This window comes from Peromyscus maniculatus, chromosome 1 (assembly GCF_049852395.1).
Source record: "Peromyscus maniculatus bairdii isolate BWxNUB_F1_BW_parent chromosome 1, HU_Pman_BW_mat_3.1, whole genome shotgun sequence".
In the NCBI taxonomy this organism is placed as follows: Eukaryota; Metazoa; Chordata; class Mammalia; order Rodentia; family Cricetidae; genus Peromyscus; species Peromyscus maniculatus.
In genome coordinates, this window is record NC_134852.1 from 94008192 (window position 1) to 94032439 (window position 24248).

At 44.4% G+C, this 24248-nt stretch overlaps 1 protein-coding gene across 1 annotated transcript in view; it reads left to right on the forward strand.

The window, feature by feature from the left end:
• Efl1 (elongation factor like GTPase 1) overlaps positions 1-24248 on the forward strand; it is a 138538-nt gene that overhangs the window by 36556 nt on the left and 77734 nt on the right. The window contains exons 9-16 of the mRNA XM_076546319.1: positions 7354-7477; positions 9674-9750; positions 10368-10504; positions 10966-11088; positions 13473-13572; positions 20226-20383; positions 20601-20767; positions 23428-23566. Coding sequence (XP_076402434.1) covers positions 7354-7477; positions 9674-9750; positions 10368-10504; positions 10966-11088; positions 13473-13572; positions 20226-20383; positions 20601-20767; positions 23428-23566 — 1025 coding nt within the window. The remainder of the gene's footprint in view (positions 1-7353; positions 7478-9673; positions 9751-10367; positions 10505-10965; positions 11089-13472; positions 13573-20225; positions 20384-20600; positions 20768-23427; positions 23567-24248) is intronic.

A 24248-nucleotide genomic window follows, 5' to 3' on the forward strand; every position in this document is an offset into this window, starting at 1 on the left:
GTATGCCAGGCAAGCACTCTATCAACTAAGCTACATCCCAGGCAGTAAATTTAATTTGTAAAGGAATTACCAAGCAGCTTTCCGAAAGGCTTCTCCACTGTACATTCCCGCAGCGGTGCCTGTGTGGTCTGCTTCATGATTCAGTGCCGTCACTACTGTCATTGTTTTTATACGTTTCTTCCTGTCCATTTTGTCTGGTGTATTTCTGCAGCTGAGTTTTGAAAGCTCTTTGTAAATTGTAGGTATGGGGCCTTTGTCTGTCATGTGCTTTGAAAATATTTCTCCTTGTCTGTGGTCAGATTTTGCATCCTCCTGACTGTGTCTTTTACAGAGTAAAGATTTTAATTTAGGTGAATCAGTCTTAGTGTAAGTTTTTTATTGCTGTGAAAAGACACCATGACCACAACAACTCTCATAAAGGAAACATTTAATTGGGATGACTCGCTTACAGTTTCAGAGGTTCAGTCCATTATCATCATGGCAGGGAGCATGGCGGCATGCAGGCAGATGTGGGGCTGGCTACATCTTGACCAGAAGGCAGCAGGAAGTCGCCTGACTCTTTGGGCAGTATCCTGAGTATAGAAACTCAAAGCCTGTTCTCACAGTGACACACTTTGTCCAACAAGGCCATACTCACTCCAATAAAGCCACAGCTCCTAATAGTGCCAGTCCCTGAGATTATGGGGGGCCAATTACATTCAAATTACCACAATCAGCTTACCACTTTTTCTGAGTTTTACATTTTTTTAACTGTTTTTTTTTTTTTTTTTTTTTGGTTTTTCAAGACAGGGTTTCTCTATGTAGCTTTGCGCCTTTCCTGGAACTCACTTTGGAGACCAGGCTGGCCTCGAACTCACAGAGATCCGCCTGCCTCTGCCTCCCAAGTGCTGGGATTAAAGGCGTGCACCACCACTGCCCGGCGAGTTTTACATTTTTGAATCAAGTTTAATAGCTGTTTGCCTACCTGAAGACCCTGAAGATTCTTTCCTTTTTAAATGTTTTTATTCACATATATTAATTATGTACAGTGGGTTTCATTATGACACTTTCATACATGTACATAATGTGTTTTTATCATATTCACCCTCTCTTGTTCCCTTTCCCCACATTATTCCCCTTTCTCTCCAGCCTCTCTTCTGCTTTTATGTCTCTTGTGGCTTTCTTGTTTACGTTTTGAGTTAATAACTTCGTGTAAAGCATGTGGCTTGGGTTGAAGTTGACCACTCTTTTATTCTAGTGCCATTGTTGAAAAGCTTGTCCCTCCATTGAGTTTCTGTTGTACCTTTGCCAGAGCCCCTTGGAGTATTCTCCCACCCTGACCTTAGCTTAGTTTCTCTTGGCAGTGTCCTGTGTGTTTTAAAGCTTTTGCTCATCGATGAGCAAGTACACTTATTTTTATTCCAATGTGAAGAGAGGTTAATCTGGGAAAAAGCTGTGTCAAGTATATACATATGCTAGGCATTGAGTTATTCACTTTATTTGAGTTATTTGATTAAATTCTCACAACAATCTTTGAAATCCATCCTATTATCTAAGGATCAAAAGCACTGAGGATTTGTTCAGCTTTGCTCAGCTGCTAAGGGACATAACTGATGTTGGCATTAAAGCCAACCTTACAACCTTATGGGGTCAAACTGTGGTCTTTCTCTTAGATTGTCCCTGTGGCTTAGAGACGACCTAACTCTGACTATGTGCATGCTGGGGCTATTTTTAACAAATTATAGGTTATAGGTACCTTAGTCCTTGTGCCTAAAAGGCTATGGCAAACCTCAATAAATGTGGGTGAAGTGATGGACAGAGAGAATGGGGAGTATGGACCTTTCCCCACCTGTGCGGGAGCTTGGTGTTGTCACATTCTGAAAAATAAGATTGCGCTAAAATGATTTCTAATAAGTTTTTCTAGTTAAAAAGAACTGCAGCTAGGTATAGTGGTGCATACCTGTAATGTGGCACTTCAGCAAGGTGAGGCAGAAGGGTCGCAAGTTTGAGGGGAGTATAAGCTAGCTGCATAGTGAGTCCTAGGTCAACATAAACTGTAGCCAAACTCTAGCTCCAAAAGAGAAAAGAAAGGAAAATGATCATTCAGTTACATTACAAGCTGAGCCCTGTTAATGTACTAGTTTGTGAGCATTCTGCTAGTGAACCACAAGGTGGAGGGCTTCCCATAATAATGATTTTCATAATTTCATGTTTCATCCTAATTTGAGTCTTAAGTCTTACAAATTGAAAGAAGTTCACTGTGGGTGGAGGAGGAGTAGGATCTTGAATGAATAGATTAAGGGTAACTTCTATATCCCTTTCAGATTCCTCCACTTTTAGGTGTTACCAGTCGGCATTCTCTGGGCTAGACAAAGTCAGATATGTTGACAATGGACTCATGCCTGTTTTCATCCAGGTTAAGTTAGTTGAGGAGAAAATGCCGGTGGAAATGAAATAATGCAGAGCCCATCCTTCCGGTTATCCTCTGGAGTCAGTGGGTGGGAGAGTTGACAGCTGCAAGTATCCCAAAGGTAGAAGCGGGCACACTAAGAAGGTTAGAAGGTGCTCTGTGTTGTACAGTGCAGTACTAGTAAGTGTGGCGGGGTTGGCCCTAGGTCTGTTTCCTGAGTGTGACCTTTTAATCAGTCTTAGTCCAGGAGACTCTGAGAATACTTGGGAATCTTGAGTTCCTATTTTAGGTTTACAGAATGGAAGCCACCACGTATAGAATAGAAACAGAGAAGAAGAAACAGTGAAAAATCCTTCCTAATAGTTTTACTTGTTTTTGTGTGCCAAATCCAAGATTCCAGCACCACTGGGGTCTTGGAGGGGAAGGGTGTGTGGCTCAGTCACTTCCCACAAGGGAGCTGTCAGTCAGTGAGGCACAGGGTTAGAGAATTTTGGAATATATTTAGAAGGTATTCATGAAAGCTAGTTTGAAATTCTTCTGTTATTATATATATATAACTATTATCTTCATCGTGACAAAGATTGAATAAAAACACTGAGTAATAATAGGGAATGGGTCAATGTGAAGAAGCAAATTTTGTGTTTGCTATGAAATAAAACTGAATGAAGAGGGGCCAGAGGAAGATCTGAAGACTTGACATTCTGCATGTGTCAGTAACTGCTGGACTGGGAAAGATTTCAAGATGGTAGCCTGAGCCACAGGGCAAATAACTTATAATTTGTAGTTCTGATAGAGAGTCTCTACCACTTTTAGAATTTAAGATGGGACATTTATCTGACAGTATTATAAAATATAAAAGAAAATATGACTTAATTTGGTAATACAAATTTAACATATTTTAAAATTCTGGAGACATGAAATAAAAACCACATTGTCCCTCTTCTACGAGCGACCTAAGGTGACCTGTGAAGATGGTTTGCTACTCTCTTGACCCAGAAAACCCTCCAAAATCATGCAAATCAAGAGGGTCAAATCTGCTGGGTAGTGGTGGCGCACGCCTTTAATCCTAGCACTCAGAAGGCAGAGGCAGGCGGATCTCTGTGAGTTTGAGGCCAGCCTGGTCTGCAAAGTGAGTTCCAGGAAAGGCGCAAAGCTACACAGAGAAACCCTGTCTCTGGTGAAGGAAAAAAAAAAGAGGTTCAAATCTTCATATTCACTTTAAGAACATGTGTGAAACTGCCTAGGCTACTAAGGGTATGCATCTTGAGAAAGCCACCAAATGCCCAAACGATGTCACTTTAAAGAAACCACATGTGCTGTTCCGGAGGTATAATGGTGGAGTTTGGTAGGTACACCCAAGGCCAAACAGTGGGGCTGGACACAGGACCGGTGGCCAAAAAGAGTGCTGAAGTTTTGCAGAACATGCTTAAAAATGCAGCGAGTGACACTGAACTTGGGTTTAGATGAACTTGGGTTTAGATGAAGCTTTTCTAGTCATTGAAGACAGCCAGTGAACACAGCATCTGAGATGCGCCAACGAACTTACAGAGCTTGTGGCCGGATCAACCCATACAGGAGCTCCCCCGCCACAAGGAAATGATCCTCACTGGAAAGGAACAAGTTGTTCCAAAGCCAGAAGAGGAGGTTGCACAAAACAAAAAGGTACCTCAATCCCAGAAACTGAAGAAACAAAACTTATGATACAGGAATAAACTCAGCATAAAAATAAGTGCATATAAAAGTCAAACAAACTGAAATCTGCTTCATCTAAAGAGTTGTGGCAAACATATAAAATTCTTCACTGAAAGAAAGAAAAACCACCTAGAAACTTGCCTCATGAAAGACAGCGATGTGAAAACACAATGAGTAGAGTCCAAATACTGGAGGTTTGACTGGCAGGTGTCAATCAAATGTGCACAGAATGGAGGTGCCCAGGAGCTCACCTGTCTCTTTCAGCAGGTGCAGGGCTGACCCCCACTGCGAGACTGCTTCTGCCTTCCTGTTCACTGCACTGTGGTAAAGGAGGCAGGTCTTCTCTGTTTTCCTACTCATAGGACAAAGCTTTAGACACATTCAGAGGCCCTGTCTCTGTCGCTTTCTAGTTAGAGATGCCAGTTGCTAGGCGGGCTGCAGTCCTCCATGGAGACTTAGAGACCCAGTCAGGACCGATGGGCAGCTCCAGAGTTCCGCCCTTGCAAGCCTGCAGCCACAGGGGCCTGACTCCCTGAGCAGTCCAACCTGAGTTTTCCTGGGAATACCATTCCTAATTGGGGAGAGAGCAACACTCTGTCCACGGTCCTCTGATGGAAGCTGCAGCCCTTTCCAGGGCGTTGGAGTGAGATAAGAACCTATAGGGAGAAGAAAAGTTTCTGTTTCAAAAAGGAAAGCCAGAGTAACTAGTAATACAGATTTTATAGAAACTGAAGTTTTGGGAAATTATGAGGAAAACTTCTCCTAAATAAGTGACTGTTTGGTCAGATTGAAAATGAAGTTCATACTGTAGCAAATCCAGAGAAAGTAAGAGAGTCTTGAGACAGCTTCAGAAGGTCAGCAGCTACAGCTGTGATGCGGAGTTTGATCTCTGGGTATTTTTCTCTCCCTTTGTCCTCAGTGAGAAGGGTCGGTTGTTACTTATTTTCGGCAGCCTGTACTGTTTGTACTTTTCTGAGCCACTGATGACCTTGGCATTTCTCCTTCTACTGTAATTGTTGACTGCAACTCCTGCAGCGTCTTAACAACATCACTTAGCTCATTTGACATTAACCTCTGGGTTTCGGGAAAAGCACCCTAGCTGATGTGGAAAGAATTGCCCGAAGGCAAGGCAGGGGTCTGTGTGTGTGTGTGTGTGTGTGTGTGTGTGTGTGTGTGTGTGTGAGAGAGAGAGAGAGAGAGAGAGAGAGAGAGAGAGAGAGAGAGAGAGAGAGAGAGAGAGTGAGTGTTCCAGGACAGCCAGGGCTCCACAGAGAAACCCTGTCTTGAAAGACAGAAACAAAAAACTGTCTGCAGTATGCTGACTTTAGATTCCTTCCTCAGTGAGGAGAAGGGCAGGCTTCGGAGTCCTCCTGTCTTTCTTTTTTAAAACGAATTTAAAATGTAAACAAACAAACAAAAAAGCCCTGCAGATGTAGGTTCATAACAAAATTGAGAGGAAAGTACAAATTTCACAAACACTCTCATGCATACTTAGATTTACTGTGACCATTATCCCTCACTGATGTAGTTCATTTTGTGATTGGTAAACACACCCTGACACTTCTTCAGCACCCAAAGATGCTGTGGGGCTCACTTTCGGTGCTGTGCCTACATTATCATACCATATGGAATAGTTTGACTTCTCTAGAAACTAACAGTAAATAATAATACAGATTTTTAAAGAAACTAACCTTTTTGAAAATTTAAAAAACATAAAAGAATACCTCTGCTGAATACGTAACTGTTGGATCAAATAGAAAATGAGGTTTACGTAGTAGCTCAGCCTATCCATTCCTACCTCCCTCCAACCACTGGCAGCCTGGTATTTACATAGTTTAGACTTTTCTAAACTGCCGCATAGTCAAGTCAGCTGTGTGTGGCTCTTGCTGGTCGGCCTCCTCGTTCAGTTAGCAGCAAACACATTGCCTCCATGTATTTCTGCTTAGTGCTGAGTCATCATCCCGCCTCTGGTTGTACCACAGTTCGTCTGTTGACTTGCTTAAAGAACACTTTGCTTGCTTTCCTCAAATTTTGGAAATTGTGAATTGAACTGCTATAAACATCCATGTGCATATATTTTCATGGACATATGCTTTCAGTTTATGTGACTACTTAAATACCATTGCTGCATCCCAAGTGAGCATGTCTAGACATTTGAGAAATCACCATACTGTCTTCCAAAGAGACTGTACTATTGCTTTCCTACCAGGAATGAATGGAGTAACTGTTGTTCTACACCCATGTCAGCATTTCATGGTGTCAGTGTTCTGGATTTGGGCCGTATGGATAGACACACAGCACTACACTTTCCCGATAGCAGGCTGCGGAGTAGGTTTAGAGACTTCCTTGCCGCCCGCCTGTCTTCTGTGCTGAGACTGCTGGCATGTTGGGAAGCACTGACTGCTCCTGCCTTCTTTGCACGCAGTCTTGCTTTAGTTGGTATTAGCTCCACTCACGGTCTTGCTGGTTCTTTGAAGTTTTCTGCTTGGATGACCGTGTCACCTTCAGCCAAGGATAGTTCACCTTTCTCAGCACTGTGGTTGTGTTCTGGTGTTGTATTGAAGAGGTGTGTAGAGGAGGTCTTCTTGTCTTGCTTCTGAGCAGCGTCTTCTAAGATGCTAGTACTTTGCGAGCACTAGACAAGCTTTTAATGATGAGTACTGTTTCGTCCAGGAAGGTGGAGCCCTTTAACTGGAGGCTGCCCTACACCCCGGTGCTGGTTGACTCCTCTCCTATGGATGGATACTGGTGCTAGCTGGTTTCTCTGTGGGTTGATGAGAACTGAGTAAATGTGTATCTGTCACTGATATTCCAGGATGCTACAGCTCTAGTTTTGGCAGATTGGGGCTCTAGAGTTCATTTCCCTTGTGAATAACAGCACTTATAGCAGTGAAAACCAAAAATAATTTCTGTAATTAGTAGAGTTATGATGGACACCTGGCACCTTTGCTTCCTTGGCATCCTTACCTTTTGTCAAATTTCACATGGGAGCTGCAGCCTACATTCCAATTCATGCCCGTGTATAGCATGTTGGACAGTGACACGGGCCTGAATGTCAGTCACCCTGCTTGTCTTTGAATCTCACTCACTGCTGGTGTAATATCTTTGTATCATTATCTTTTTCTATAAAATGAGAAAACTTTTAGGACAGCTGAAGATATTAGGTCGATAGTGTGTAGAAAGCATTTTGAACGGTATATGGCAAAGAAACAGTGAAGTGTTAGCTGTATTCATTGTTATTGTTGTAACATGCACTATTGGTTTTCTTTCAGCATTGAGCACTTTGCCAGAATCTATAGTCAAAAAATTGGCATCAAGAAGGAAGTTCTTTTGAAGACCCTGTGGGGAGATTATTATATAAATATGAAGGCTAAGAAGATTATGAAAGTTGATCAGGTAGTGTGGTCTGTGTTGCGTTGGTTGTTGGCTATAGAAAACTTCTACTCTACCGCTTTACTAGAGGCACCTCAGCCTTAGGTATGCGGATGAGTTCACAGGGGACTTTATATGGCACAGAGTTGGAAAAAGTACATGAGTCTTATGTCCAAGCATTATCTATGTGGAGTTTCAGTTTTAAGTATGGTGAGCAAGCTGAGTACAGTTGTATATGTGTAATGCCCCACCTACCTGGGAGGGTCAGTTCCTAGGCATTTAAGACCAGCCTGAGAAATAGTGATACTGTCTCTAAATTAAGTAAATTACATTAAGTGAATAGAAAACTGTCTTTGTTTTCTGAGTACTCTAAATCTTAGATCCTGGGCACTTGGAAGACTCACATTTTTGCCTTTGTATTCTTCTAAGATTAGACATCCTAATTTTTTTTATATGTTTTCATAATGTAAGTAAAGCCGTGAAAGTCACATTTGTGTGTAAATTTCTTTTGATGACTTTCTTTAAACTGGACATTGAAGGCAATGGCTCTTAATTGGCATCAATTAATAATAATAATATTGCCAATGGCTCTTCAGGAAGGAGGCATTTGATATATGTTCCATCTCATGTTTATGCAATGGCATTCATACAACCCAAGGTTCTCACTACTCAAACTATTAATTTTTTATGTGATTTGATTTTTAAAAAACAGACTAGCAAACTGGATGTGAGGGGGCGGTAATGAAGGGCAAGGTTCGGGGGAAAGAGAGCTTAGGGGAGCGGGAGATCCCAGCTGGATCAAGAACAGAGAGGGAGAACAAGGAAAGAGAGACCATGATAAATGAAGACCCCATGGAAATAGGAAGAAGCAAAGTGCTAGAGAGGTCCCCAGAAATCCACAAGATACCTCCACAATAGACTACTGGCAATGGTCGAGAGAAAGCCCGAACTGACCTACTCTGGTGATCGGATGGCCGAACACCCTAACTGTTGTGATAGAACTCTCATCCAATGACTGATGGAAGCGGATGCAGAGATCCACAGCCAGGCCCCAGGTGGAGCTCCAGGAGTTCAATCAGCGAGAGAGAGGAGAGATTGTATGAGCGAGATGTTAAGACCATGATTGGAAAAAGCACAGGGACAAATAGCCAAACTAGTGGAAACACATGAACTATGAACAAATAGCTGAGGAGTCCCCAACTGGATCAGGCCCTCTGGATAAGTGAGACAGTCGATTAGTTTGAACTGTTTGGGAGATCCCCAGGCAATGGGACTGGGACCTTTCCTTAGTGCATGAGCTGGCTTTTTGGAGCCTGGGGCCTATGCTGGGACACTTTGCTCAGCCTAGGTGAAGGGAGGAGGGGACTGGACCTGCTTCAACTGAATCTACCTAGCTGAGCTGAATCCCCAGGGGAGATTCCTCCTCCCTTGCCCTGGAGGAGGTGGGAATGGGGGATGGATTGGGGGGAGGGCAGGGGCGGGGAGTGGGTGGAGGGAGGATAGGGGAATCTGTGGCTGATATGTAAAATTAAATTAATTATAAAATTTAAAAAACAATAATAATTAAAAAAATCACTGAGGAAAAAAAGATAGAAATATCAGGCAGAAAAGGAGCTAAGAATGAGAGCAGAAAAGAAGTTGTGTAGAGAGAAAACTGACTCAGAATAAAGTGAATGGACAAAAAAAAAGTTTTTTTCCTTGAAGGAGTTGATTTTCTCATTTTACCATGTAAATTCCAGGACTTGAACTGCTTGTCAAGCTTGCTGGAAAATGCTTTTAATTGTCCACATATGAATTGCTGTAAATATTATGTGTGTCTGTCTCCATGGAACAAATAAAGTCTGCAATTAAAAGAATGTCCTGTTCTTATGAACGGTTTCTCATGTTTAAGAACACAAGAAACATGAACACAGGAAAGGCAAGCCTGTGAAGACAGCCCCCACACACTGAGTGAAGTCAGCTTGCAGCTCGGATGTTGTGGTTTTCTATGGTAGTTGTGGGGCAGCCCCTCCAAATGCTCACATTATTTCAACCCCCCTCTGGTTCCTAGAGGAAGAGAATGGGTGGCTTACTGATTATGAATTATTGGCTATTTCAAGCATGCCTTTCATCTCTACCATGAATAAGTACTCTAGCATAAATCAGCCGCACTGACAGTGCTGGGATGAGGGGGACTGAGTAAATGTTCAGGAACTGAAACCGACATGTTCTTCTGTGCAGGCCAAAGGAAAGAAGCCCTTATTTGTTCAGTTGATCCTGGAAAACATTTGGAGTCTGTATGATGCGGTCTTAAAAAAGTAAGGCTGTTGTAAAATTGTTTATCTTGGGGTGGGGTCATTTGCCCACTTCCCAGTCTGGTGGTCTCTTAACTGAGCTTGACCAGGACAGTGGACTTCACAGATAAGTTAGTTAAAGAGCTTGGAAACAATTTAGAGGAGTACACGTAGCTCAAGAAGGGGGATGAAGGGCTGCAACAGCAGTGTGTCGTGGCCTGCTGGGGTGATGAGCGCTGGGCCTTGTTTTCTGTAAGCTCGGTTTAAAGAAGCAGTCGGTGGTGGGAGAGACCAGATCGGGAACTTGGGAAAAACTCGCCTGGTACAAGTGCAAAAGAAAGCTGTCCTTGTAAACTGATAACCTGTGGGCAGAATCAGGGCGTTAGGATTTGTTTGTAAAACTGCTATGGTAGATAGACATCGCTTGTTTCAGTGAGTTGTAGACCGGTCTCTGTGCACGGTTCTGGAGGAGTCTGAAAGTGTTAGCATAAAGCTTGGGGAGTCGCCAGCTTATCAGGGCCCTCTCCTTATTTTTACTCTCTTCTGAAAAGGAGAAAACAGGTGCCAAATGAAATTAAACTGATTTTTCTTGCTGCTTATGCGTATCTGTTTATGCCTTCTCTCTTTCCCCTTTCCCACAGGGACAAAGAAAAAATTGATAAAATTGTGACTTCTTTAGGATTAAAAATTGGAGCCCGGGAGGCACGACATTCAGATCCTAAAGTCCAGATCAATGCCATTTGCAGCCAGTGGCTCCCCATATCCCACGCTGTTCTCGGTATCCTTTATTTTAATTAAGCTGGATTTTATAAAAAAGAGATGAAAATAGTATTTCATTGGCAATCAGATAACCCTCTGGAAATAACCCATTCCGATCCAATGTAAGTCTTTTCTGTTTACTTTGTGTTTTATCTTGAAGCAGTATTAAATACTAGAAAAATTAATATTGCTGCTCTTGGTTAATCTATGAAGTATTCTTTTCAAAACAATATTTGTTTTCTAAAGTAAAAATGCAATAACAGTAATATAGTTGATAAAGTATATGATTAGATAAAACTTTTCACTAGGATTATGAAAGTAGATATTCAGAGTCAGTGGACATCCTAGGAGCATGGGCAGATTTTGAGTCGTGAGTCAGAAAGCAGTGTGCCTTACAGCCCGGGCATTTCTGTATAAACATGCCTGATTATTTCAGCGCAGTCTCTCTGCAAGTACAGAATCCTTAACGACAGGCCTCAGCTATGGTGTGTCAGAAACTGCCCAGTCCTCTTGACATGACATCTGAGCGAGTGGAGAAACTGCTGTGCACAGGATCACAGACCTTTGAGTCTCTTCCTCTGGAAACCCAGGCCCTGAAAGCAGGTAAGGACCAATGCACAGTGGGCACACTGCAGTGAACCACACCCTTGACTGTCCTCGGTCCAGGCTGCCCCAGTTTGCTGAACACTAGTTTACAGACAGGCCAGTTTGTCACACGTTCACTTCCACAAATAACCACTTCTAGAATTGAGCCTGTCCCCTCCCCAAAGCTTTCCTCTTATTGCATATTGCTAAGCCCTCTGGGTAGCAGCCACTGACCCACACTCCTTCCTGCTTGCTGTGCGGATCTCATTTCATATTCCCACTTTGCTCCGTCTTCCTAAAGAGCCAAGCATGTGTTCCCTGAGCTGTGAAGCCACTGCCGTGGCTTTTCTTAGGGACTGAAAGAGTGGTTCCTGGGATTGTACTGATGCTTAAGAACTGCTGGTACACACTCTGCCTATGAGGGCCACTAGCACTCCAGGCTCTGGGCACCGTGGAGCCCCTCTGTGTTCGTTGTCTCCAGTTCTTCTCATTATACGGAAACTTGTAACCCCTGCAGCCCCAGCCCACAGACTGCTGTAGCTGGGCCCACTGCTGACTCGCTTTGTCACTCAGATGGCCAGATTCCCATCCTCATCCGACCTCATCTGTCACTAGCGTTTGACATAGTTGACAACTTCCTCCTCTGAACCTGGTCTCCCCTGACTTCCACATGCCGCTACTCCTGTGTCGCGTTGTCCCTGGCATTTGGACTTTGATGTCACACAAAGGGTCCCTTCCTTACACCTCATTTTACCTGCAGTCTTGGTGAGCTCACCTGTCCTTCTGACTTTACGTGACAGCCATGTGCTCCTAGTTTCCCCGTTTGTAGCTGCGTGCACAGGTGCTCTGTGAACTCCAGACTTACTAGACTCGCATAGATTGCTTACCACCCCCGTCCCCTGCCTCCACTCTGCTCTGCTTCAGAAGCATATCCTGACATATCCCAGACTCCCAAACCTGCCTCTTCTAATTATTCCTGCTGTAATGAGAGCTGTGTCTACCCTTTCGTCTGCTGAGTCCAAAGACCCTGGAGTCATTTATGGTCTTACGTTGACCTCACACCCCTGAACCCACTCTACTGGAAAATACTGTGGGTTGGTATTTAAAATATATCATTAAAATCATAAATCATTAAAAATGATTAAAATATCATTTAAAATATATCAGAATCCAACTACTGCCCGGTGTTTCCACCTGCTTCTCTGGGCCAAGCAATCATTATCTCTCACCTGCTCTCAATTCTGTGTTCTCTAGATGCAGTCAGAGTAATGCTAATAACATGCTCAAAACTGTTCAGTTCTTGCTTCCTGAGGTTTTCTTATTATATCTTATTACTTCATTTTTTAAATTTATTGTCTGTCTCTCTGTCTGTCTATCTCTGTCTGTCTGTCTGTCTATCTATCTATCTATCTATCTCCCTACCTACCTACCTATCTGCCTATCATCTATCCATCTATTTTGGTTTTTTGAGGCATGGTTTCCCTAGCTGTCCCGGAACTCACTCTGTAGACCAGGCTGGCCTCAAACTCATAAGAGAGCTCTCTGCCTCTGCCTCCTTAGTGCTGGGACCACCACCACCTGGTTTGTTTGATTTTTTTATGTTTTTTTTTTTATGTTTTATTCTTTGTAGAAATTATTTTGATGAGGTAATGAGTTTTCTAAAAACTGATAATTAGTGGTTTTATGCCTGTGTTTAGATTCTGAAAAAGATCAGTATCTCTGAGGTTCTGACATATATTGATAGATATGGAATTGTGTTAAACTTTGTATACTTAAAGAAAGTTGACTTCTTTATGGCACTGAATCTTTATTTATGAGTTCTGTTACTATCTTGATACATTATTTTTAAATTTTAGTATCATTATCATTATTTGCATATGAGTGTTTTGCCTGCATGCATGTCTGTGGACCACATGCTTGCTTGATGCCCATGGAAGAAGAAATGGGAACTAGAGTTACAGATGGTCGTGAGCTGCATGTGGGTGCTGGGAATTGAACCTGGGTCCTCTAGAAAAGCAGTCCGTGCTCTTCACTGATGAACCATCTCTCTCGCCCTGATGACACATGCTTTAGCTTGACGTTATAAGGGATTAGAAAGTCCATCGTTGGCTTTTGATCCAGTAGCAGTCCTTTGGTCTATACCTTCCCCGTGGATACAGAGAATCGTTGATTAGGTGTAGGTGGCCGGCCCTGTCACCAGCTGTGCCTCTGGGCAGAGCCTCCCAGCTCCCACCCTTCAGCTTTGCTTCTTTTTCTGCATCTTCCAACTCGTGCCTTGTCACAACTGTACGGAGTTAACATGTTTAAATGATGCTGTATTCTAAATGTAATTGCTGTTCACAACAGTTTTTAGGTTTTTAATCTTGGGGAAAGCAGTGACATTTTGCTTCCTGTTTATTTAGCTTTTATGAAATGTGGAAGTGAAGATACTGCTCCAGTTATTATCTTTGTTTCCAAAATGTTTGCAGTTGATGCAAAAGCCTTGCCTCAGAATAAGCCAAGGTAAGAAAAAGGGGGAAGTTGGGCTGGACTAGGGAAAAGACTTATGATTGACTGGTAGACACGTAGCTGGGGTGTGGGTGGAGGGCACGGATGTTGCCGCTCTTCCTCACCCCTGTCTTGGAATTGTGCACGTCCCTGGGGTAACTTAATCTGTTTAAACATCTGTCCTTTTGTCACATCTGTAGAAGACTGTGGAAATCACCTCTGGAATATTGACTTGAACTGATATAAACTCAAAGGCTAGTTAGTAATAGCTATATTAGTGACAGTTGACCTTTCATTGAACGTGTCAGGTCTGATGCAGTCAGCCTGCCCTGTCTCTAGGTATATCTGCCTCAGTGGCGACTCAATGTCTAATATCAGTTCTCTGTAGATTGTGTCTGCAGAGGTGGCAGGTTGTGCAGAGGATTTTTCAAGTTCAGAGTCTTGGGAAAATGAACCATTCTCCATTGTCTGCTCCCCATGTGTTCTTCTCCTCTCCACGGCTCCCACCTCCCTAACTAGTCAGATCCTGTTATATTTTGAATGGCTGGTGATCCAAGAGGACACTAAGAAGAATTACTGGTGAATGAGGAGATTTTATTAGAAGAATTATTAATTTCATGGCAGGGCTCTGAGGAGCATTCCGGCCCCAGGACCAGGGACAGAAAGTGTGACATGGTGGGGCCTCTTCTTACACATGCTGCAGGAGCTCAAGGCCAGGCTGTCTGTTCTCAGGCAGGAGGCAGGGAAGAGGAGGTAGCAGCACTCGTTAATGCATATTCACCTCCCAGTGACGCATGTTAGCATCAGCCAGTCTGCTGGCTCGTCCTGCTCAGATAGCCCAGCCCGTGTCCGGAAAGGCTTGGGACAGGCTTGGCAGAGGCTGGGTCCCAGCATCCTTTTTTTGGAGACCCTGGTCATCTCTGGAAACAATTGAAGCAGCTTCTGAGCTGGTTGCCCTGCCTGAGACTCTCAGTGTATTTCTCACCTTGCTCCAGAGTGATCTTTCTCAAACACTTTTTTCAAAAGGTTTTTTTTATTTTTTTTAATTTTACATTTATTTAGTTACTTGCTTACTTATTTTGTGGAGGTCAGAGGACAATATGTGGGAGTCAGTTGTCAGTTCGTTCCTACACCATGGGAGCCCTGGTGATCGAACTCAGTCAGGTCTTTAAGCTTGGTAGCAAGCCCCTTGACCCACTGAACCATCTTGCCACCTCTTCAGAATAATCTTTTCAAAGACTTCCCCCTGAAGATTAGGTCTCCTGCTTAAACCTCGTTATTGATTGTCAACACCTGGTTTTTCCTAAAATACGAAGTGCACTGTTGGAGTGCAATGGCACTTTTCATTATCATACTTATTTTAATGTGTGTTTGTGTTTATTGCTTTTTTTATGTCATGGTAGAGTTTTTCTTTTTATATGATGAGATTTTAAGTCTTCAGAAAAATATTTGTCCATTTAAGTAAATATTCCACAGATCATATAGAGGTACAGTGGAGATTATAAAGTGTCTGAATTTGGGGGAATCATGATGGAGTAAGTCTGTCCTGTGATAACTGACCCCCAGGAGGGTGTTTCGATAGAGTGTTGTCTCCCTGGCTCGGGTGTTGTTTTATCAACAGAGTTCTGTCCTCCTCATGCTGTTCCTCACCTTAGAGTCCCTTCTCTTCCAATAAAACTGCTTATCCTTTTAAGAGAAAGGCTGTATAAGAGATTTTTAAAATTATTTGTTTAGCTTTTTTATAGTGGTTTGAACATAAGAATCTTCCAGAATTTTTTTTGGAAGAAAAATGAAAGAATTAATGAGTGAATGAATGTGTGAGCCAGTGAGTAGGTAAAGGAAGGAATTGGTAATGCAGTAAGTGAATAAGTGAATAGTTGAAAATGAATATGTAACTGTGTATTTAGACTGTCCAGCTTTCAATGCTCCATCTAGTGACAGTTTCCGAACATCTTTGGAGATTCTATGTGTAGCCACTGAGAACAGCTCAGACACTAGAGAATGCTGAAGAATTAAAGAACATACATGACTGCCTTTACCACTTAACATTCCTCAGTGACTCATTCTCTATCTTTTTCTAGAAAATAATGGTATCTATTTCTCTACTACTTCATTCTGTCTCCTATGAGTATTTTTCTTTAACAGTCTTTCATACCTTAGTGTGTTTTGGTGGAGCAATCAATTATATTCCATGTTTCACCTATGTTACTTAGTTTTAATACTTACTTTATACCATATGATGTTTTCAAATATATCTGAGTAAAGTCATCATCCCCACCTTGTTCCTTTCTGTCTTCTGACTGATGTTTTGCATATAAGTTACACTGCCTTTGAGTTGATGACATTGGCCGTTGGGGTGACCTGATTTCATTCTCTGCTGTAGTAAATGCAATAAGCCAGGGCAGAATACTCTTTTCCTGTAGTGTAGATTAGCGTACACTGAGTCATGATATATGATGAGGAGAAGATGGAAAACAACTGCTGGGCACATGCAGAATGCAATCAGGCTTTCCCTCATGGTCAGCCATCCCACCTAAGCTGTACACGAAACCTCTGCACTCTCTCAGTGTATGGAATTGTGGCGGCTTTCCCTTCTGTTCTACTGGTCTCTTTGCCTCTGAGGCACCGATCTGGTACCACGTTGCAGGTCAAGCTTTAACTCTGCAGTTGTGGAACTAGCCATTGATTTCGGTTCATTAAGCTGGGATGATATTCCTGCAACACCACTGCCTGTGCCACTTGGGTCTAACAGCAGCTCGTGTTTCAGTTTGACTTGTGAAGGAATTAAAGAGCCTTAGAAAATAATGTGTTCCAGGTCACATAGCCAGAGGAATTGCACAAGCGTTTGAATGCAGCCTGCCTGGCTTCGAAGCCCGTGTCTTCCACAGGCTCTGGAGGACCTGCTCTGGAGCGTCCTGTGGTGTGTCCGCACTCAGCACCCGCCCCAGCGCTGAGCAGGCAGCTCCAGCCTGTTGGCTCTCTGTACATTCTGTGCTTTACTTTTGCTCTTCTGAACTGTAGTTCATAAGAGACTGGAGTTTTCCAGGCAGACCTGCCCTGTTGTTCCTGACTTTTGTGGCTCTGCTTCCTCCTTGAGAACCAGCTTTCAGTAGCTAGATGCTACATCAGACAGCTACCTCTTCTTTTGGGTCGCCTGCTCTCGGTTATCTGTGCTACCTTGTAGCATGGTTTCCACCTGTACTGACTGCAGCAAGCTGCTGTGTCAGCCCAGCCTCAGAGGCCAGAGTGTGGTCATTGTGCATGAGAGCCTGAAGGCGGATGGACTTCTGGTCCTGTTTTGTCCTTTTCCAACCAAATCTGTGTGCCGGCGTAACATTTGGTCTCCAGTCAGCATTCTCACCTCTGGTCTCCTCCAGTGCCGGTGGCAGCGCTCTTCTGGAGGAGGAGGTGGTTATCTGTAGCCTAGCCAACTCAACTGCCTCAGCTATTTCCTTACTCACAGAGCCTTGCTTGCTTGCAGATAATCTGCCTTGTTCTGAGTAAATACTGGATGTCTAACAGATACTTAAGTGACGCCTGTGGATTTCCTTCTGCCTGCTTTGTTCCCTCTCCTAGCAGCCCAGTGCCTCTAACAGTGGAGGGCACAGTAGGTATTAATCAGTGGCTGACTGCACAGCGGTCATTTCTGTATTTCATGCTAACTGGTCACTGGAAATACTTACTATTTTTGTCGGGCTTGTATTTATTTATTTTAGATAAGATTTTACTATGTAGCTCGGTGTCTTAGTTTGCTCTATTGCTTTGATAAACACCGTGACAGAGGAAAGAGCTTCTTTGGCGGATATGTCTGTGCCGCACGCAGTCTGTTGTGGCAGGAGTCAGGGCAGGGATTCATGGCAGGACCCCGGAGGCAGATTAAAGCAGGTACCATGGAGGAACTCCTCTTACTGGCTTGCTCCTCACTGTTTGCTTCAGCCTTCCTTATATAACCCCAGACCACCTACCGAGGGTAGCACTGTCCCCCAGAGGGCTGGGACCTTCCACATCAACCATTAATCAAGAAAATGTCCCACAGACTTGGCCTGCAAGCCAGATGATGGAGGCATTTTCCAAACTGAGGCTCCTTTTTCCCAGATGACCATGGCTTTATATCAAGTTGATAAAACAAACAAACAAACAAACAAACGAAAACTCTAGCCTCAAGTCTCCTGAGTTCCAAGACTGTGGGTGTGTATAACAAACATCAACTTAAATGGTGATTCTCGGCCATGTCATGAACATGAGCTTTAGAGTTTAATAAAAGGTGGAAACTGTACTTCCTTTTCCAACCAGAGCTAAATTTAAGTTGCTCTTTCTTAAGCTGCTGATTTTTAATTTTTGCTAATTGGAAGATGGTGACTATGGAGTTTGGATCCAACAAATTGCAGTTGAATTATGGTTCATGTAGTATCCAGTTAACTTCTTAAGCTTTCTAAGTCTCTGTTTTCCTGAATGTGAAGTAGGGGTGTAATGTGTGCTGGCTCCAGTTGCTGTGGCTGTCTGTGATGGATATGTGCTGTAACATGTGTCAAGTGGTAAGCGTGGTGAATAGACCAGTGATGAGAGCTCATTAGGGAGAGCAGTTCTCTTCAGACGCTGTGTTGTTATTCCTATTCCTGTAGTCTAAACTAACGATAATAAGCCATAACAATGAGTACTATGTTCTACATTTGCATTTTAATTCATACTTTCAGATGTTTGTGTGTGTGTGCGCTCGCGCGCGCCCAGGATTTCTCACTGACCTAGAGCTTGCCTCCTAGGCTAGGCTGGGGTCCTCTGTCTTCACTTCCCTGGCATTGGGATTACACATGTGTACCACCAGTCACGTGTGTTACTCTTGGGCATTCTTTCAGCAAAAGACTAAATGAAACAAACATATAGGAGAAGTGTGTAGCTTGGGGCAGAAGAGCAGGCGCAGAAGATGTAGCTGTTGATGATGCCAAGGAAAGAGACAGGAAGTGGACAGATCAGACACTGCTGCAGAGGACAGAGGCATGGCTTGCAGTTGTAAGGAAGCAGGGTGCACCCTGTATTTGTAAGCGTTTAGAGGTTCCCATGAAGAGGAGCCCATTTCCTGCAGCGGTGGCCAGTTTCTCCCTCCAGTGCTAGGAGCTCTGTCACTTTGATTACCTATAGTGAGCTGGGTCTGAGCATGAGGGCCAGCTCCTAGGTCTGGATGCTCCCTTTGGAAGCCAGGTAGCACTGGTTTTCATCTAGCTGGCAAGATACCTGAAGAGCACAGAAGTGAGCAATATGAGTTAAAAACCCCAAGTGTCATTAGCTCCAAGAGCTTGTATCTCCTTAGATGGTAAAGAGCAAGTGCCTGTGCCCTGTACCTAGGCAAGGAAGGAGGCAAGGCAGGGTGGGAGAAGAGGCTGAGGCTAGCTTCAAGGTACTGATTACAGAGTGAAACAGAAATGTTGATGTCAGGCAGGGGGCAGCATGGGAGGGAGGGAGGCAGGAGTGCAGCTTCTGCAGCTCTTGTTCAAGCCTATGCTCAAGGATTGTCCCTGCAGTCTGGATGCTCAGCCCCAGTATGTGGTAAATATGCCAGATTCTACCAACTCAGGGCCAGGAATTGTCCTGCTCTGTGCAGGGGTTGAACATGCAGGGGGGTTCGTGTGAATGCCTGCTTGAAAGAGAGATCAGTCCTGGGGACCCTTCACTTGCCTGGTGTCTTCCTTCCAAGCCCAAATTCCTAAGCTTAATGCCTATCCGCAACCTTACCTTTTCTAGGGCTTTTTGTAGTATTAGAGCTCCAAGTAGGAGTGGATGGTAAGAGGGGAGATGGGGGAGGAAACAGGAAGAGAAGGGAAACTGGTTGGTATGTAAAATAAATGAAAAAATTAATTAAGAAAGCTCCAAGTACCTTCTCTAACCTGATTAGAAATGGGAGTCACTTTTTATGAAATAAAAATTACCATTATTCCATTATTGCTAATGGACCCTCCCTCTACTCGGACTGACCCCTGGCAAACACTCATCCCACTTATTTACACATTGCCTTTTCTTCTGAATATCTCCTGTGTCTAGTAGTGACGGATAGTTTTAACTGGACCTTTTAGTGCTGCTGAGTTATGAGTTTTCAGCCTGACATGGCAGCCTTCCTTATGAACGTTCATTCTCCATGAAGACATACTTTTGAACTAAAAAAGAAAACCACGATTCTTTTTTTTTTTTTCTCCTCAGTTTGCCAAGCTGTGACTGTTTATTAACTGACCAGATTACAGAAAAACCACAATTCTTATAGTGGCCTTTTGCATACTTGTCAGGGTGTTCCAGGTCTTGCTGCCTGTTAGCTGTTCTCTTCTTTCTCCTTGTCGGCCTCTCCCAGAAGAGCCGTTGAGTACCTGTGGACGGTCTTGTGTGGCTGCACTTGGTGCTGCTGGGGGCCATGGGCACTTGTGCACTGGTTCATACGCTCAGAGCTGCTGGGGGCCATGGGCACTTGTGCACTGGTTCTTACGCTCAGAGCTGCTGGAGATACAGCCGGCCAGAGAGCCTGCTCCACTTCCTGCTTGTGCTGGAGGGAACTTGGAGAAGCCTCTGCTTGGGGGGACTTGGGGACCAGTCATCTCCTCTGTGGCCATATGAGCCCTTGTTCTTCTTGAAGGAGCTGAGAGGTACCTGGTGCTGCCAGCTCGTAACACGTTTGTGACATCCTGTAGGCCTCTCACTCAAGAAGAAATGGCCCAGAGACGTGAACGTGCACGACAGAGACACGCAGAGAAGCTCGCAGGAGCCCAGGGCCAGGCACCCCAGGCTCCCACCCAGGATGGAGTGATGAAACAAGATGAAACAAGTCCCCAGGGAGATGAGCCAAAAGGTACGGCATTCCTACCCAGGCTTTGGTGCGAAGTACTTGACACTGTTGCTTAACCCAGTACGTTGTCCCTTATCTTTTAACTTTCGTCATGGTTTTTATCAATGTTGTTTCTATTCGTCGACCAGATACTCATGGTCACTATTTCTTCTGTATGTCCCCACAGTTCCTGGGTTGAAGTGAGCATTCATGGCACTGAATATCTTTTTGTGCCTGGCAGGTGATGAGCCAGATGTGGCAAGTGTTAGCTCTCGGCCTGTGCCCCAAGAAGAAAGCAGCCCAGAGGCCTTCATTGCATTCGCTCGTGTGTTCAGTGGCAGAGCTCGAAGAGGACAGAAGATTTTTGTCCTGGGACCCAAGTACAGCCCTGTTGAGTTTTTACACCGGGTAAGAGTTAGGAGTCAAATTCAAGGGCGTCCTTTCCAGGGTCTGGAAACTTGGAGACTGGCTGGGTGTGGTGAAGAATAGGTGAATGAGCAATGGCACCCCAGGTCCTGTGTTAGCTGGTGTGTTGCCTTGGTGACGTTTTGTGTAAATGGCTCCCAGAGTAGCATGTGGGAACCATATAAGCCAGTGAACAGCTTTTCAGGCCTTTTTACACATCAAGCAAGGTTAAGAGTCGCTTTGGGATGGAGGGATGAAATAGATGTAGACGATGTTCTGGAGCCAAAGCAATGGTCAATCTTCAAGAAGTTACAGAGCCAGAATCGCAATGATCCAGAGAAAAGGTATAGGAAGTAAGCAGGTGGGAGGTGCAGCCTGCATAGTCTGGAGTCTGTTCAGGCCTGTCTGAGAGCAGCCAGCCAGCCGGCACGGAGAAATGCCCGAGTCAGGGCCGGAGGAGTCCATAGGCCAGAATTATCAGGCAACACCAGACACAGGCACTGGGGTTAAACATGGATGAGAGAGACACCAGAGCACCAGGCAGGACCAGCGAGAAGCAGCTCAACATGAGTGACATGACCCTCCTGGCCTCGTGGAAGCAGCTAATCTGTAGGTGACCAGGAGAGTGCAGTTAGATGCAGGTCGGAGACGAGGGAGCAGCTGGAGGAAGTCTGCCCTCACCTCTTCTCTTCACAGTTCGTTCACTGCCGTGCTGCATGGTGGGTAGGCAGGCCTTGCCAGGCTGTGCAGCAGAGCACAGTACTTGGTGTGTGCTCACTTGGGCAATGTGGGAAGCTCGAAGTGTTACAGCCTGCACATCTGCTGTGAGCTTAGTAGTTCTTAGCTTGAGAGACACGCACTCTCTAAACTGTCCAGTGATAAGGATTGTCCTCTGAAGCACCCACTTACTGGCTGTTACAAATCCCACGTGCACTCCTAATCACCATCTATGTATCATCTATTGCTGAGACTACAGGGTGGAACTGGTTACGTATGTGTCTGCAGCAAAGCCACACAAAAGACAAGTGACTCCATGGAGTCACAGCCACAGGAATCCCAGTCTGATATGCTTTTGAAAAAGGATATGTGAAATATTTCAGACCTACTAGATCCTACCTATGTTCTTTGTGTTATTTCTGTTGCTGAGTGTTACTGATCATAACATATCTGGCAGTTTAGAAGAGTGGAGGTTATCAGCTCATACTTTCTAAGACTTAGGGGCTGGGTCTGACTTAGCTGGGTGTCGGTGTGCTTGGGATTTTATACTGCTGTCATCAGGGTGTTGGTGGGCTGTTCTCCTTTGCAGGATCACCTAGGAAAGAATATGCTTCCCAGGAAGGGGGTGGGAGAGAGTGAGCATGCGTGCGCAGCTCATGGACGTGTGCTGTGTGTGCACGTACTGCTAGAGATTGAACCCAGGGCCATGTGCGTGGCAGGTACTGAGCTACAGCCACAGCCTTTTTTTTTTGTTTTTACTTTTTATTTTGGGACGGGGTCTCACTGAGTTGCCTAGGATGGCCTTGAGCTCATTCTGTAACCTAGGCAGGCCTTGAACTGTAATCCTTCTGCCTCAGCCTCCCAAGTCCCTGGATTATAGGCCTGTGGCATCAGGCGTGGTGTGCTCCTTACATCTAGATTTCCTGCCGTGTTGTTTTCAGAGCTGCCCTTGAGAGTTGCAGTCATACAGAACGGGGACATTAGCTGTATCGTGTCGAAAAGCCATCTCTTTCCTCAGGCTCCCAGTCTCCCTTGCTTTTGAGCCTCCATGGGTGTTCTTGCTCTGCTCCATTTCTGACCGTCAGTCTGTGCTTGTGATGTCAGTTGTCTTGATATTACATTTTAGAGCTAAGACGTTTTACTCAATCTTAGTACTAGCTCTGCCCTGTGGCCACCAAAGACGATTGGTTGATTGAAATCCTTCCTGGGTACTTGGATGTGGAGGATATATTTCTGAACACTCACAAAACTTCACACCTTGAATCATTCATGACAGTGTCTCCTTAAGAATAAATAATGAAGTAGGGGGCTCATAAATCCGTTCTCGCGTGTGGTTTTATGCACGTGTGTTCTGTCTTTTCTTCAGCGTTCCTAGTATTTCAGCATATGCTCCCTTTCAGATTAACCACTGCGGCATACATACCTAGCCGGTGCTCAGCTTTTTCATGGCGTCTTTATTGGTTAGTTTCATGTGTCTGACTAGCAGAGTTCTTGTTGAACGATTTTCAGAACATTCTCAGGAAGATCCCGGCAGTTTTAAATTATAATGGTAGTCATGAGTGTTGGGACAAACGTGGTAGAGTCATGAGAACTGTTGCATGGAATAATGCTCATACATATTAACAAGGGGCTCTGGGCCAGCAGAAGGGGAGCGCCCAGGTCACGGGAGAAGCTTTATATATAAAGTATAATAACCTCAAAGCTGTTAGCTGGGGATTTAGACACATTTTAAATAAGTGAGAAGTTTTAGTGTTTCAGAACTTACTCATCAGATGTGACTTGTTTTTTATCATAACCCACGGAGAATAGAAAATAACATTTCAGCTTTGCGTGTTTTGGGTGGACGAAAGGTGACCTCACAGTGTCTCGCTGCTAACTCAAAACTCGAGGGCCCCGTGACACCCCCCTCGTCTCCTCACTTGCTTTCCATCGTTTTTCTCTGGCAGGTTCCACTGGGCTTCTCAGCTCCGCTGGAGGACCTGCCTCCTGTCCCCCACATGGCATGCTGCACTCTGGAGAACCTGTATCTTCTGATGGGAAGGGAGCTGGAAGATCTGGAGGAAGTGCCCCCAGGAAATGTGCTGGGTAGGGTGCTGCTGGGGACTTCGCTCACTCCAGCCTTGAGGGCTGTCCAGTGCGTCATTAGGTGTTTAGTGACATTTTCAAAGAGAATGCCCTGTCTTTTTCCATAGTTCCTAATTTTCTTTTCTGGAGCCTTTCACTTAGTATAATTGAGTCACCAGCATGAGTCAGTAATTTGGATATCTAGTTCAAACATATGTGCTCCTTAAGTAAATGGTGATGTTCTATTTTACGTGGGGGTGCCATTTGTTTGGAAGCTAAAAAGAGAATTCTTACTCATATAAAGTCAGTGTAGATGACCAGACATTTCTGGGTCTACAGGTTTGATTCTAAATTTTTGGAAGCTGTTGTGTTATGATGGTCTGTTTAAACTTGTTCCTTTTTTCCTTACCGCTCCCCACCCGAGTGCTTCTTACTCCCGAGAATTGCCTCTTTAAAGGGAGCTGATTGGTATTCATTTTTCTGTAAATGTTGTTCCTTGTCCCTTGCTCGATTCCTGCACTTCTTGCAGAGTCCATGGAGGCTCCTAAGGCTGTTCTTGAGGCACATTCTTCATCAGAACCAGGACATGGAATGCTGTGTTCCATTGTGCACTTGGGTTCTGAGTCATATGGTCCTCGTCAGCTGTGGAGCTGTTCATTCAGTGCCTGCTTAGAGGAGAAGCCCTGGTTAATTCAAGGACATT